The 16,183-nt window shown below is 46.0% G+C and overlaps 1 protein-coding gene across 6 annotated transcripts in view; it reads right to left on the bottom strand.

Annotated features, from left to right (window-relative positions):
- SPATA13 (spermatogenesis associated 13) overlaps positions 1-16,183 on the bottom strand; it is an 84,543-nt gene that overhangs the window by 28,897 nt on the left and 39,463 nt on the right. Inside the window, exon 1 of one of the 6 annotated variants that reach the window (XM_029936949.1) lies at positions 5,361-5,555. The exons of the other annotated variants lie outside the window; for them this stretch is intronic. Within the exon in view, the coding sequence (XP_029792809.1) occupies positions 5,361-5,415 (55 nt within the window). The 5' untranslated portion in view covers positions 5,416-5,555. Of the gene's footprint in view, positions 1-5,360; positions 5,556-16,183 lie in introns of those variants that run through there. 6 annotated transcript variants of the gene reach the window in all.

Genomic DNA, 16,183 nt, shown 5'->3' with positions numbered 1-16,183 from the left:
GTCACAAGCTCATGGTCCATGGGTTCGAGTCCTGCATTGGGCTCTGTGCAGACAGCTCAGAGCCTGCTTGGGATATATTCATTCATTCTCTCTCTCTCTCTCTCTCTCTCTCTCTCAGGTTCTCTCTCCTTCTCAAAATAAATAAACATTTAAAAAATCACTTAAAGCCCCAAAGCCCTAAATAGAATAATAAGAGGGCAGAAATGGGGTGCTCAGCTTCCATGCCACCTCTTACAGGAGGATGAGAACCTCCTTTACCACCTAAACGCTCTCACACTGACTTACGGCCACACCTCTGGCTACGGCCAACTCAGAAACAACACACCTCCTCCCAGAGAGTAAATACACATACATATCCTAACTCTGCACAAAGTGGATTTCTAAAGCTCTTGTGGACAGTCAGTCAGTGTCCTTCTGAAATGGCTGGTGCTATCTGGGGTCACCAGGCACTGCAAGTGGGCCCCCTCCTTCCTGTAGCTCCCCGCCATACAGTCGGATCTTCAGATTCAGGTCCAAATTCTCTCCCCTCCAAACGCCTGCTTCCTACTTCCGGAAGGAAGTGGTCACCCCTGCAGCTGTGGCTGCAGCCTGGCCAGACGCAGCCTCAGCACTCGCCGTGGGAGCCACGTAGTCCCAGCGCACGGGCTATTTTTAAGGCAGCAGGACTGTAGCAAATACAATGAGAGATGATACAATTAGCGATGACCTAAGTTTTTGAAAAAAGGCCAGTGATAAACAGCCCCACATTCCACAGGGACCCACTCCTCAGGGAAGCAACACACATTCCTCTGTCTGAACTTAGACTTTGCACTGGCGAAGGGGCGAACTCCAGCCACCGGCTCCCAAGGTAAATTTTGCAGGACAAGAAACCTCGAACATCACCAACCATGGAAAACCATCTTGTGACAAGTGCCAAAGGCTGAGGGCTTCCTACAGGACCCCCTGAGTTACACACACGGAAAACAGGTCTACGTCTTGGAGGGAGGCCTTGTCAGGACCCGCCAACGCGGCTGTTTCCCGTTTGGCCTATTTTGCAGGTAGAAGTGCTTCTGAGCAGAGTGCCGGTCCCATAGTCGCACTGGTCTGGGAGTCCGAAGACCCCAAGTCCTCGCTCTGAGGAGCACGGCGCACCTCACCTGGCTCGCAGCAGCGCAGCCAGGGCAGTCAGCGGCTGGAGGTGCCTGGGGAAGGGCTTTGCTAAATAAAAGGAAGGTAAGAATGAGTGTGGCGGGCTTTGCGACGAGGCACGTGACATGGGGGTCATTCGAGTGTCAGCCGTTGTCACGCTGTCCGACCCCAACGCGGGGTGGCCCCAGGCGTCCCTCCTCAGGCCGTGTGGCCCCACCAGAAGGCTTCCCCTCACCAAGCCTGGCTGACTACAGGGAACTTCCAGCACTCGGAACCGTCTGGAACAAACATATATTTTGTTGGAACTCCTGCTGGGCGCTCAGGTTCCTCAGGTTTGAGATAAGCCAGTGTTGCTTCCCATCTTAACAACGGAGACAGCAGACACAGGCCAGGCGGGCTGCGTGGACTCAGGGCCGCAAGCAGCTGTTGGGGCCAAAGCCTGACCAGGCTCTCAAGCCACGGAGATGCACACGGCGGGGCTGAACCAGGGCCCCCGGGGCGGGACTCCCACACTGGAACGTGGCACACTCCTTCCAGGGCCATTCCTCTCCAGCAGGCCCCACGTCCCCAGCGTGGATGGCTCCCAATCACGTGGTGAACGTGCAGGAGAATCAAGATTCCTGTCCTACGCCTGACCACGGAGCAAAGGTCTCAAGGAGAGTAGATGTATGTGCCAAGAATCCATTTTTGAAAAGCACGCTGAGTGATTCTGATGTCGGGCTAAACGGAAGATCCCGGGAATTGAAGGCCAGACTTACTTAAACCCGTGCGCATGGATTTGCTCTGGAAAGTATGTATTCTGTCACCTGTCCATGCAGCAAGCCACAATTTGGAAGGCTTTCATCTTGTTGGCTGTGACAGCCTCTGCTCTAGTGACTTTGTGCCACTGAATGTTCCACGTATTACCAAAAAAGGACAAATCTGTTTGCCCGTGTTGACATCTCCACCTGGAGCAATGTTCCCACCCAATGAGCTGATTGGATTCTGACTTGGCTCCCACTTCCTGGGTGATGGATTTCAGGACTTTATTCCTATTGTCCCCTGACCCCACCCCTGCCGTAACCGTCTGTGTCTGTAAGAGGTAGCATGTAGCTTATGTCTTAAAGTATTCATCGCATTTACACAGCTGTATTCTAGCTGTTTGGCTGCAACATTCTAGTTTGCTGTTCATGCGTCTCTCCCTTCTATATGTGCCCCAACCCCCATCCCAGGGAGAGAAACGTGCTTACTAGTCAGTGCCACTTGACTGGATGAAAGCCTTGAAATATCTTTCATATCTAGGATTTCCACTGTTACTGTCACAAAAGTCACTGTTATGCCTAATCTAGACTAACAACTCATTTTCCTTAAATAGTATTTTTGAGCCTTTTAAACATATTGACAGTAGGCTCCAAAAGAGTCCCAGAAATGGACATGCTGGCCTTCACTGACAACCTCTTATAATGTCTACGGGTCTCCTGAAAATAATTCTCCCAGCATACAGCTTTCTATCTGTAGGAAGACTCAAGACCAATGCTGACTTCTGCCGCCCAGGACGGTGGCGGGCGTGCGTTACATCACAGCCTTGCTTAATTTACACCAAACCCCGACAGTGGATTTTGTTGCTACCCATGGTTTCATTAATTTTGTTTTAAATGACCTACGAATCACCTTGCCTCTTCTCAATTTAAAATGAAAATGTGCCCTAGAGTTGGGTCATACATACGTTATCTCGTTAAGAAAAAAGTCTGCCTGTGCTCATCTGTAAAGTGGGCATGCAGGGCCCTCAGACATGAGGGTCCGGGCCGAGACAGTGCCCTCAATGTCTCCCCTCCTCTCTCCCCCCTGAGAACACGGTGGCTGGAGAGTCGACAGCATCCTCCTGTTCTGGAAGCTTGCTCTCTGACCTGTCTCCAGTTCAGATGAGGGATTCAGGCTCTGCGTTTCTCACCGTCTTTCCCTCTCGCCTTGTCCCTCGTTGTCCTCCTACCACACTGCTGCTCCTCCTGGGCAGGTTTCTGGTCCTGACCAGGGCTCCCCTGTCCCTCAGGCTGCCATCTGTGGACCTGTCCTGGCCCCTGTCCCCCATTTGGCTCCCCCCGACTCCAGCCCTCTGGGCTAGGTCTCACCACGCTGCCCAGCTCTTGGTGGCTGCTCCTTGGCTGGCCGCACAAACCCTGAGCAAAAACCTGCCTGCTTTGGCCACATCCTTGCAATGAATAGTTAGTGTGTACCAGGTGCTTTGCTAAACACTTAATATAAATATTTGCTAAACACGAAATATAAATTATTTCGGTCAAGCCTTGTAAGCATCTTGGAATCATTACTATTCATTTATAGAGCAGGAAACTGTGGCTCAAAGAGGTTAAGTAACTTCTCCCAAACGGTGGGGCTAGAATTCAAACCCAGGTCCGAGCTCCAAAGCAATGTTGGAACACACCTGCCACAGTCCTGGCCTTACTTAGCTCATGTGGACAGGACCTCACTTGGTGGCCTGTCCTCCCTAGTGCCTGCCTTCCCCCTGCCTGTCCCTAGCAGGAGCTTCCTCCAGAAAGGAGAGCCATCAGACTGTCCCTCAGGGTCCCCAGCCCCTCCCTGGCCCCTGCCCAATCAGGGCGCTCAAATAAAGTAGAACCCACAATTTAGCAAACTCAACACTTTATCTTATGCTGGCATATCATTCAAAGTTGACCAAATACTGTGTTTGCCATCATTTCCACCATATAGATACATATATCTGTGCTTAGTACTCTGAGAGTATGAGTAACACCGAGCGAGTAAATGTTCACGGCAGGAAAGGAGATTTCTACAGAACCAGCCTTCCCGGTCAGACAGAGTTCCTTCCTGTTCTTTGCAGCCAGGCCCGTCGAAGGAACAGAGCCACCTGTGGAGGTAGAGCAGGAGCAAAAGAGCCCAAGGGAGCCCCACGCAATGCAGGAAGGGGAGGCGGCTACGAAGCCTTGCACAGAAGATTCTGCCATGCTGCCTCTCTTTAGCTACATTGAGAGCATTCCACCCGGGGCCAGAGGCTGGGTCAGGCCTTCCCTCGGCCTTTGCATGAGTGTGGGAAGAAGGGCTGGGAACCCTGCCCAGGGAGCGGAGGAATGCAGGAGGGAGGAGCAGCGGACCGCGGGGGCTCTCCTCGCTGACTGCCCGGCCACCTCTCCTCTCCCACACGCTTGGCTCGGCTGGAATAAACACACAGATCCAGCCACTTGGTGCTCAGGAGGAGCAGGGCCCCCAGCACCCATGTGTTCTCTACCGTAGCCTCCTCTGGGCTATGTCAGGCATGGGACCGTGGTACCCGGCTGCCCAAGCTGACGAGCACAGCCAGTCGGTAGGCAGGTCTGGGCTCTGAACACAGCACAGTGATCAGGGAGAAGCCTTGGAGTACATGATTGGTCTTGTTTTTTTTCACTCTGCCAGACACAGAAGCTGTAGCCCCGTCCCTGTCTGCTCTCAGCCAACACAGCAAACCCATCACAACGTGGGCGAAGCCCAAACTCCAAATGGTCTTGCCCCAGCAAGGCCCGAGGCTGCCTTCGAGCTGTCAACTACAATTCTCGTCCATGCCAGTCCTTAGTTCCTAGCACTGATTTGAGGCGAAAACAGAGACAAGACTTTCAAAAAACATCCTATTGTATCCATGCTGTGGCAGCTGGCTGAAATTCCTGCTGAGAAGTAGTTTATTTCTCAACCCCTTTTAGAGACTATAGTCTGTAACTTCCTAGTGTGAGAGTGCCACAGCTCCTTGCCAGTTAAGTAGGAGCTGCTTTAGTTGACAACATTCACAAAAACGCCAAAAAGTAAGAGAGAGAACAGTGCATCACAGGACACGGGACAAGTGTCACTTCTGAAGAGGTAAACAATCTTTTCTCTGAAACCAATTCGTAGCTTCACATGCCCCAAGTCAGCAAGGAACACTTTCACAGAGAGCCCAACAATAAACTCTTGTCAAAGAATTCCGTGTCGTCGGAGCAAAAAACCATAACAATAAACAGCAGATCCAGAACTCATACAGGACTCTTGCTTCTTTGTCTACTTCACACTAACCGCTGTACCATAAGCAAAGCCCTGACTTCAGGTCACCGGATCCACAATCACGAGGGCCCTCAGGATGCCGCGCTAGAGCAGACGAGCTGTCACCGACCCACTCACGCAGACAAGCAGAGAGAGCACATCGTAAACTGGGACAGAAACCGTGGCCCCAGCTACCCTGGCACGACACAACAATGCATTCTGTGCACACGTACCCATGTGAAGGCTTTCCAGGCTCCAGAATCTCGCTATTTCCCCTCGGGCTACCATCCTGGTCTGTGCAAAGCAGCCACATGCAGAGCAGCGCTAGGGTGTGACTGAGCACTGCAGAGACGCACAGGCTCTGGGCTGCGGAAACCGCAGAAATCGCTTATTCACTGCTTTCACGCTGTGCCTGCCTGGCTGACGGCTGGATGCTCGGGAAGGTTAGTGGCACCAGACGGCCAGGGACGTCGGGGAGGAAATACTAAACTCGAGCAGAGCCTCTACATTCCAAACCCACACACACACACACACACACACACACACACACACGCGCGCGCGCGCGCGCACATGCACCCGGAGCATATCAGGTGTGGTCAACGGCTGTCAGTTAAGGTGGGAGAAATGTGTTTACTGCTTTTCATTGCAATCCCAAAGCCTGGGTTAGACTTTCAGAGACCTTTTAAAAAGGCATCCATTTCACAGGGTAAAAAGGGCAGGGAGGTTGCTAAGTTCAAACATGCAGATAGGGTTTTATAAAAAAAAATCTGAGTTGTGATGCTGCAGTGTGTTAACTGTAAATTGATGAAATCACATTAAAGGAAGGAGGTGGCTCAAAAAATAAATATGTAAATATGTGTACACCTTATGCAAAAGTAATATGTACCTCTTTCACTAGATAAAATGTTATATCCTAAATAATGAAGAGAATTGCTTTTCTTTTAAAGCATCTTTCTAGATGACCTGCGGGTCATTTAATTCCCTGTAGTCTTCACTATCTTCCAAGTTAAGGACAATGAGCAAGTCTTTCTTTCATATTGTGACACAGTGATCATGAACAAACAGTACACTTCCTTCAATTTCTTCAAGACAGGAAGGCGTTGCTTTTTTAACTTTATGAACAATGAGACATAATGTATGCAAAGTAGTGATCACATGGTCATCCCCCAATAAATGGTGGTTAAAAAAGAACAACAGTGCTCATTGGTAAATGCATGGTTTACACTGATGGGAGTCAGAGCACCTAAGTTTAAAATCTGCTCTAACCAAACTACACGAGGAAAAGCTGCTAAGTCTCTAGGGAGCTCAGTTTCTGGTCTGTAGAATGCATGGGACTGGGGCACCCTTCGGGTTACTGAGGACCGATTTTGGAGACATGCTGGTGCTTCACTAGGAAGTAAGGACACGTCACGACTCACACTGCCACAGCTCCAAAAAGCGCGAGGTCCATCAAAGGTGCTAGTCCGCATAGAACCCACAGCATGAACGCACCAGGCAAAAGTGAGTGATCAGTTACATTATCCATGTTGACTATGTGTCCTATTGTAGGCTGTTGTTAAGTATTTGTGGCTGTCTCTACTGACTTGATGCATCCCACCCTTAGATTCAGCTAAAGACAATTTTCTGGGGAACTCACAGCTTCAATAATCGACAACAAAGGTGAAATGCATGTAAACACACACACGCATGCACATAATCACACTCACAGCACCAGACTGGCTTCACGTCTTTCTTTTGCAAGCATTTTAGAAAATGATTTACGAGTGGGGAGCCTGGATGGCTCAGTAGCTCGAGCGTATGACTCTTGATTTCGGCTGAGGTAGTGATCTCACGGTTGGTGGGTTTGAGCCCCGTGTCTGTTAGCGCGGAGCCTACTTGGAAATCTGTCTCCTCCTCACTCTCTGCCCCTCCCCCACTGACACGCTATCTCTCTCAAAATAAACATTTTTTAAAAATGATTTAAGAGAGTCAAATTTTATAAAGGATTAGTAAAGCAGTTTTTGCAAAAGGGGCCTCTCCATTCTTTAAAAAGGAGGCACTATATTAAATTACAAACTCAGAAGATTCTTTGCATTGTTTTTCACCAATTTCAACTTAGACCCTCTCTCTAAGAACATTTCCTATATGCCACATGGAATCCTATCGCGTAGTATGGTTCACAAAAAAAGTCCACCTCTTAGAAATGCACAAGGATGCATTACTAGCCACAAGGCTCCCAGAAGTCCAAATAATGAGATCTGTGTTACCTTGTTTAACAGAGAATTTCCTCAGCTCTTTAGAGTAACACATATTAACTACACCCCAAAAAAGTATGCCAGGGCCTGGCCACCCCGGGGTGCGGTCCATGGACCCACACCACAGGCATGACCAGGTGGCTGGTTCAATGTGAAGACTCGAGCCTGAGCCCTATCTGTGGAACCAGAATCTGCACTGGAACAAGATCCAGGCCATTCAGATAAACATCCAGGCTTGAGAGTGTTGTTCTGGGCAATTCAAGAAACTCTTTCCACTGAGGCGACATCTTGAATGCTAGTGTGCTTTTTAAAAATCGATTCAGAGACTAGTGAGGCCCATGGAATGAATGGGTAGATGTGGTTTTAGTTAGAACAAAGAGGCAAAATGCTGAATGTGGAGATACTGAGCAGTGAAAAGTTGGAATTAATTCTGATGGGTCTCCCTTCTAACAAAGTTCTAATTCCAGCAGGAGGCAAATAAAATCCAGAGTGTTTTTTGTTTCTTTAAATTTAGGGTTCGTTTGTCTGGTTGGTAGCTTAAAATTACAAGCTGTCAAAAAGAAAAAAAGATCACTTGGCCACATTGTCCTAAAGATCGCTTGGAATTGTCCTAAGGGTCTGTTTGCCCACTGCCACTTTTCACTGGATAACTCTAATATCCCAAGGACTCTTTCCAAATCCAGAGAAGCGGTCAAGCGACTACACTAAGATCCTTGGGAGTTTTCAGACCTTAAATTAAAGGCATTTACTAAGTAAACTTACTTTACTGCACACTCAAAACAAAATAAAGACAAAAAGAAGGGAGAAAGTAAACAAACAAAAACTGTATTTAAATAAGGCATCACAAAGGACACTGACCCAACAATGCTTCTAAGATATTTTTGGGAGGCGCCTGGGTGGCTCAGTCAGTTGAGTGTCCAGCTTCAGCTCAGGTCATGATCTCACGGTTCATGGTTTGAGCCCCGCATCGGGCTCTGTGCTGACAGCTAGCTCAGAGCCTGGAGCCTGCTTCAGATTTCCCTCTCTCTCTGACCCTCCCCTGCTGGCACTGTCTCTGTCTCTCCAAAATGAATAAAAACCATAAAATAAGTAAAATTAAATAAAATTAAAATGAAGAAAAATATATTTTTGGAAGAAGAAATACACAGGTTTGACTTTAGCTTAAAAAAATTTTTTTAGCCTATATTTTATAGGATCAATAAGAATATTATAAAAAAGACCTTAAGTATAGTTGAAAAAAATCTTAAACTCCACCCCTGTCCCAACACACACATTCATCTATTCTCCTTGGATATGATTCCACTATATCACATGGTCAGGACTGAGAAGTTACAAACATTGATTACTGGCAACCCTTAAAGAATTAAGCAAGGGATCAGTCCTACAAGACTGTAGAGAAATTCAAATTATATATTCATATCAAATACTTAGAAATCAGTGAAGATAAGTGAAGATAAAATAAAAGTTGAAAACACATAGAATGTTCTGATAAGTTTCGTTAGATATAGGAATAAAGGTCATTTTTGGCAAAGTGGTCTTAAGATCTGTATATATGCGCGCGCGGACACACACACACGTGAAAAGGAAATACCATAAAACTGTCAGGCTAAGTTAGCAGGGAGACCTTAAACTCACATCAACAGTCTTCTCTTTACTTCTCCAGGACGGTTCCCAAGGGCAAGGGCAAACAGACCCTCAGGACAATACCAAGGAAATTCGGCCAAGAAATCTTTTCCTTTTTTCAATAGTGGCTAAGGTTCTGTTTAGCTCTGAATGTCTGGTATCTTCTTTAAGTACTACATGGTATAGATTTTCTTTTGTGACCACCTTCTGATTTGTACAGAAAGGTGACCAGCATTGGTTTCTGCTCAAAGGTTCTTGCTTCTGCTTCGCCAAAGCAGCCACCATCCTGCATGGTGTAGAGGTGTCCTGAAGTTAGGGACATCCTAGCACCTATATGTCCCCCCCACCTGCCCCCAGCCAGGTTCAGATACGGCCCCATAACCAAGGGCCATAGGACAGGCAAAAAATAGTAGGAAGCCCCAGAGGACAGAGTAACACTAGCCTTTGGCACAACAATGCTGTCAATTTTAGAAATGGGTTCACAGATGTGTACCACATCAGCCAGGAAACAAGGAGTCCAAACTCCCACATGAGCAGCGACTACCCCGAGTCAAGAATAACGTAGCACGCGTTCTCTACGTGCTCACTTGCTCTCCTCCACTGCTGGCATGGGGCCCAGTATGCAGGAACTGGGGTTCCTACAGCTGAAATGTGGGATTCTTTTATAGGAACTAATTTGCCCCGTTTGCTATCAGTTACTCAGACCAATGCTCCCTTGTCCATTAGCATATATAACGGAGATTCCAGAGAGATCCCTTCATTCTGAATGCATTAAAAACACGAAGTGTTATTAATCTATAGAAGTTAACGCTATTTTCTAGAGGGAAAAAATATAAGACATTCAGTATAACCTGCAACATTTTCTAGCACATCCTGATGAACAGCTGTAGACAGACAGTTGCAGTATGCTGTCTGCTCACGTGTGGCTCAGGCAGGCCTGATTTGGAGCTCACCGAAACATCATTCAGCAGCCAGACCCCTCGCCGCAGAAGGGGAGGACCCTGCCACCCAGAGCACACAGGAAACGGAGCCGGGGTTACGAGAACATGCTTGTGAGAACCAGCCAGTGCACGCCTGAAAATGCAGAGGGCGGAAGCGTGCCTATCTTTGTGTCTTCAAAGCGATTGCTTTTTAATCTGTGGTAACGTAGACCTGAACACACAAGAAAGTGGGTTCTCGGTGGCTTAAATGTGTGCTCCTACTCCATGCCCCTGCCTCTCCCAAAAAGATGCTGTTTCCAGCGTAAATGTTTATGAGATCATTTGGACTAATTGAGAAATAAAATACTGCCCTTTCTTCTTTCTTTTTAAGTTTATTTACTTGAGAGAGAGCGAGCGAGCGCACACACTTGAGAGTGAGCAGGGGAGGGGTAGGGAGAGAGTAAGAGAGATAATCCCAAGCAGGCTCTGTGCTCTATCTCACAAACTAAGAGATCATGACCTCAGCCAAAATCAAGAGTCAGACGCTTAACAGACCAAGCCACCCAGCTGTCCCTAAGAAACTGCTCTTTAAAAGAAAAGGTAATGTCTTAGTGTGAAGACCTCGGCTCCTCCTGTCTTCTGGAAACAGCATGCGGATTTGTCATCCTTCAGGACCTAGTACACATTTCAGGTCTTTTCTGTATTTATGTGTTTGTCTTTGTGTCCTTAAGACAGAGCACATTTCAAACATTACAAAAGCAAAATATACTGGACGAATTTCACTTTCTTCTTTTGTTTTAATATAAGGCAATTATTGGGGCGCCTGGGTGGCTCAGTTGGTTGAGTGTCTTTGACTCAGATCATGATCTCATTGTTGAGTTCGGGCCCTGCACTGGGCTCTGTGGTGACGGCTCAGAGCCTATACTATGTTCAGATCCTGTGTCTCCCTCTCTCTCCACCCCTCACCTGCTCACGCTCTGCTCTCTCAAAAATAAACATTTTTTTAAAAATTGATTTTAAAGAAAGGCAATTATTAGGGCATGGTCTTAGTTAAGGGCCAACACACACGTCTACTGTGCAGATAAAAGAAGTAATTTTTTTGTTTTGTAATGGAAAAGCACAGCAGTAGGGGACCAGGAGTAGAATGGCAGCAATCTGGGCTTTCAAGTCGACCTGATCTGATCTGAATACCAGCTACACTACTTACAACTTAAATCCTGCTTAGCTGTGTGAGGAAAAAGTCCTGCATAGTTTTAAGCCTTGGATTCATCTGTAAGAACAGGACCATGTACAGAGTATGGGGCAGCGTATGGTTGTCTGCTAGATGTTTAGATCTCTTGGCTCTCCTTCCGTGACTTTTAATATTCTTTCACTTTTAAAATCCAATTTCTGAAACTTGTATTAGACACGTGATGTTTTATAAGACTTCCACTTTTTTAAAATCAAATCCAGAGTTTTAGAATGGAGAATGTTTTTTTTTTTAACTGTTAAGAGCCTAACAATTTCAAGAGTTTGCTGGAAAAAATGTAAAAAATTTCACTTTTTTTAAAATGTTTTTTATTTTTTGAGAGACAGAGAGAGACAGCGCGAGCAGGGGAGGATCTGAGAGAGAGGGAGGTACAGAATTTGAAGCAGGCTCCAGGCTTCGAGCTGTCAGCACAGAGCCCAACACGGGGATCAAACCCAAGGACCACAAGATCATGACCTGAGCCCAAGCTGGACACTCAACCGACTGAGTCACCTAGGCACCCCATGATTTCTAAGAGAATATCAATGTTTTTACAAAACAAAATATTAAAACTTTTTTTAACATTTATTTTTGAGAGACAGAGAGAGAGAGCACGAGCAGGGGAGCATCAGAGAGAGAGGGAGATACAGAATCTAAAGCAGGCTCCAGGCTCTGAGCTAGCTGTCAGCACAGAGCCCAACGCAGGGCTCGAACCCACAAACTGTGAGATCATGACCTGAGCTGAAGCCAGTCGCTTAACCGACTGAGCCACCCAGGTACCCCAAAAGCTTTACTTTTCTGAGACAGAGACTAGAACACTACGTTCCCTCAAAAATACATTGATCATAGGCAATGATAAGGCATGAAACGCCAGCTCAGACAACTGCTATTGGAGCTAATGGCATCTCTAGAAACATGCAGGCATTACAGTTCAAGGCACTGATGTCTGTGTTTGTAATACTTGTTCCTGTAGACGAAATAATTTCTAAATTCCTCTCACTGTGGAATCTGCACTGTCTCCCAGCATGGTCCGAAGTGAGTGATTTCAGTGTGCTCAGTGTTAGCAGGCAGGATAACATTTTCACTGTGAGTACGTATGCCTAAAGACCAGTGAACTGAGCCATCTTGTTTCACAAATAAATACAAGCAGAGCCCAGTGTCCCTTGGTAGCTGAGTACAAGGGCAGGATGGGGAACGGAGAAGAGATCTAGACCAGACTCACAACGTCCACACCTGACAACCAAAACTCTACATCACCAAGGTTCCTGCCTGTGTTCCCAAGAACGGTTCAAATTATTCTCGGTGGGTGCTAAGCAAGCAAGATCTGATTTTGTATTTTCTCTCTGATTCATTAATGAAAGAAAACTTTTGAAAAGCAGATGCAGAAAGAGATAATCCAAACAAGAAGAGATCAGACAAAAACATTTTATGGTGCAGTTACAATAATTTCAAGGCATCACACACATCTTAACAACTGCTAGTGTTTTTCTTTTTTTTCTTCTGCTTTAACAAAAAGCTTAGTGGAGTCCCTAAGTGATACTTTGGAACATCCTTAGATAATGCCTAAAATCCCGGGTCAAGAGAATCAACAGGAAAAAAAGTCAGTGGAGAGTTTTTTCTTTTGCTAATAACCAGAGTATATGGAGTATATGCATTTTAAATTTGCTTAACCCCTATTTGTATAATGATTAAACAGAATACTGTTCCATAAAGACACCTAGTACCCTAGGCCTTTACTCATTTGACTAAGTGCCTTATCTAAGGTTAAACTGCTGGCTAGTGCAGTTAAATAAGTAACTCAGAAGTCTGGCTCTGGACACGGCCCAGCCGTCCTCACTGCCATTGTCCTGTGTAAGAAATACGTCCCTCTATTCTTCACAAGAATGCTGGCTAATATTTGCTGCACATCTACTGTGCACCAAGTCATTCTCACACATCCGTAGGGCACAGAACATTAATACTTCCTTTTACGAACGAGGACATTAAGACTGAAGTTAAGGTCACATAGCTAGTCAACAGAGGACTGGCATTAAAATCTGTTTTTGGACCCAAAGATCTGTCAATGAGAAAATGAACTTTCATAACAATTACTAGAATAACAAATTAGAAGTAGGATCAACAACAACAAACTAAGGCAAAGAAAATATATGTATATTTTCTTTGTTTTGGCCAAATAAAAGAGTAAGTCTAAAGTGTTTTAATAATTAACTTCATCACAGACTTTTCAAAAAAACTGCTTCAGTTAATTTCTTATGACTTATTTAATTACAAAGTCAAGAGTTAAAATGGCATAAACCCTCATGGTTAAATTTCCTCCACCTTCTTAATGTTGGGATATGACTCTCATAACCCTAAATCAAGGAATGGAACTTGTGATGTATATTTAATATTACTATTTCTTTCAAAGGCATTTTATAAAAATAAACATGGACACACTTGTACCAATGAACTCTCAGGTACTGTAATGTAAAGCCCAAAGAATTTTTTATTAAGGTAGCAAGACAAAAGTTGTTTTAGTCAGCCCTGGGATTTATGAGAAACGAGAAACCAAACAAAATGTGCTAAGACTTAAGGTCTTGACGTCCCCCATAGCCTTGTAGCCACCCTCTCGCTATATTGTGGCCCTTCGCTCCCAGTGAACTCAAGCTGCCTTTTTCAATCAAGGTCAACTCCATCCTCCTTACCGCTAATCCAACGGATATTTTTCAGAGTGCCCAATATCACTCTGGTTACGTGTGACACTGTTAACCTCTCTGGTCCTGAAGTTGGGCCTCCTCTGACGTCTGAGACACCACTTACCTGTCTGGCCATTCCTTTCCTATCTTTGTGGATTTCTTTCCCCTTTACTGGTCCCCAAATGTTGTCGACCCTCTCCTCATTTTTCACACGCCCATCTTGGATGATAATATTGTTTCCCACAGCTTTACGAACAACTGTTCATTTGCTGACAACTTCCGTCCTGGGTCTCCGTCCTCAATATCAGACCCTTATGATGAAGGGCATGGTGAGGACATCTCCACTTAGCGGTCCCACCTGTGCCTCCAGTTCAACATGCCTGGAATGGAACCCAGTCCCCCACTCATGTACTTTTCTCCTATACTCCCCATCACCCTATCAGCATCCAAAGCACCCAAGTGGCTTGACATCCGGGCTTTCATTTCTCCAGGACTACGGTCATGTTCTGAGATCAGGGCTGAGACCACTTGATTTAGCAACATACTCTTCCTGTCTCCAGAAACGACACAATCTAGCCAGCCCCTGTCTCTAAAATGCAAATCTTATAACCTCATTCCACTTAAAAGCCTACAGTGTCTCCTACTTGCCCCTAGTTAGTCTAATCCCCTCACCTGCAGGCCCTAATGGGCAGGTCCTTACCTCTGATCTCTAGTCTGGACTCCTCAATACTTCAAGTCTTCCCTCACCTTCTCCTGCTACAGCTGGGACACCTCCCGAAGAGGCCCTACCTTGTGTAATTTGGACTGCGCGAAAGCCCTAAGTTAAAAACATTACCCATGCACTCATGCCATAAACTTCTGGACTGAAAACATCTAAAAGTGCAGTAGAATTCATCTTTGTTATCACAAAGGCCCGGAGGTCTTTACGTGTGATCATCTGACAGGAACTCTGCATCCTTTCTTGCATAAGTCACACCAGAATGTGTCAACTGTGATTTCCAGTTTGGGTTTCTCTAAAGTACAGTAATAACTAGAGACACCTCTAAAGCCTTTTGAGCACCAGTGCCTCGATTTTTCATTTTTTATGGCTATCAATTCTCATCTAATTTGGCCAGGAAATAATTCTTTGGCAATTCACCTCTATCGAATCTCTATAGAGCATTCAATTTAGTTTTCACAGATGTGAGGCTCTTCAGTCTTATGTTTCATTTGTTTATATACCTAAGTAAGATCTATAATCATAATAATAAACATAGCTGCCATAAACGGGTTTGGGCGCATGCCCTTGACTCCTGATAGGGAAACAACTCAAACAGTAGGAAGGAGTAGCCTCATAAAGCAAGCCCTCAGGATCTTGCAGACATCAGTCTGAATCCACACCACATCCTGAATCTGGGAAGCCTGTCGATGGGCTACAGATGTTTTTGTTGGGCAACCCGAGCCTCAGTTTGTCAAATGTGCTCTCCATTCTACGCTGTCACTCTTCTCATATGCTGTTCCCTCTGCTTAGAATATACCTTCCCCAACAACAAACCTACTCTAACTCCCATTCACCTTTCACGTTGTCACCTGCGAGCATCCCAGAACCCAGAGAAAGTCCTAGAAATCTCTGCCTAACTATCAATTTTCTCTTTTAGAAACTAGCTAGCTAATTGCTGGAACAGGAAAAGAAGCATTCTGAGTATGAACTCCACCCGACCGACCAGCCCGTCTGCTGCGCAGATGAGTCACAAAGGGCCCCACAGTTACCTCAGCTTCATTACATTAAAAATCCCTGCCCTGGGAGGGGCATAAGCTTCATTAGCATAACATACAATGTACGTGTGGGCGGGGCTTCTGAGTGTGCAGGTGCAAGTTTATGCTCGCCCATTCTTGACGAGGCCACCCCTTTTGAATATTCACCCAAACCCCAAGAGAAGGAGCCTGCTTACCTGTCTGGGGAGTCATGGCTTTGTAAACTATCCCATGTTCTCCTAAACAAAGATGATGACGTATGTGGTCTATTACTCACCAAGGAGCCCCCCGCCGTGCGGTATCGCTGCTCAACGTTGATATCAGTTTGATAGGGTATGTTCTTCTCCAGGAAGTCTTGGGGCTCCCCAGATCAGATATGCATGCTCTCCCTCCAACACTTACTTTATCCTTGCAATGGCTTCACAAGTCCCACACTCTACTTCACTCATAACGGGGCACAGACAGAGATACACAGAGACAGATACACCTGACATTGTCACGTTCGTTTGTTAAATGTATGCAAAGGAGGTACCTTCTAAACCAAGGGCATATGAAAGGCTCAGCTCCTAAACTTTCAGAGCACCTTGGGCATTGGCTGAAACAGCACTGTGTGATTATGTCCTGTATCACTTATAATACGAG

The sequence above is a fragment of the Suricata suricatta genome, chromosome 4 (genome assembly GCF_006229205.1).
Source record: "Suricata suricatta isolate VVHF042 chromosome 4, meerkat_22Aug2017_6uvM2_HiC, whole genome shotgun sequence".
NCBI classification, from domain to species: domain Eukaryota; kingdom Metazoa; phylum Chordata; class Mammalia; order Carnivora; family Herpestidae; genus Suricata; species Suricata suricatta.
The sequence above is the reverse complement of the archived record's forward strand: the minus strand, read 5'-3'. Positions and strand labels throughout refer to the sequence as shown.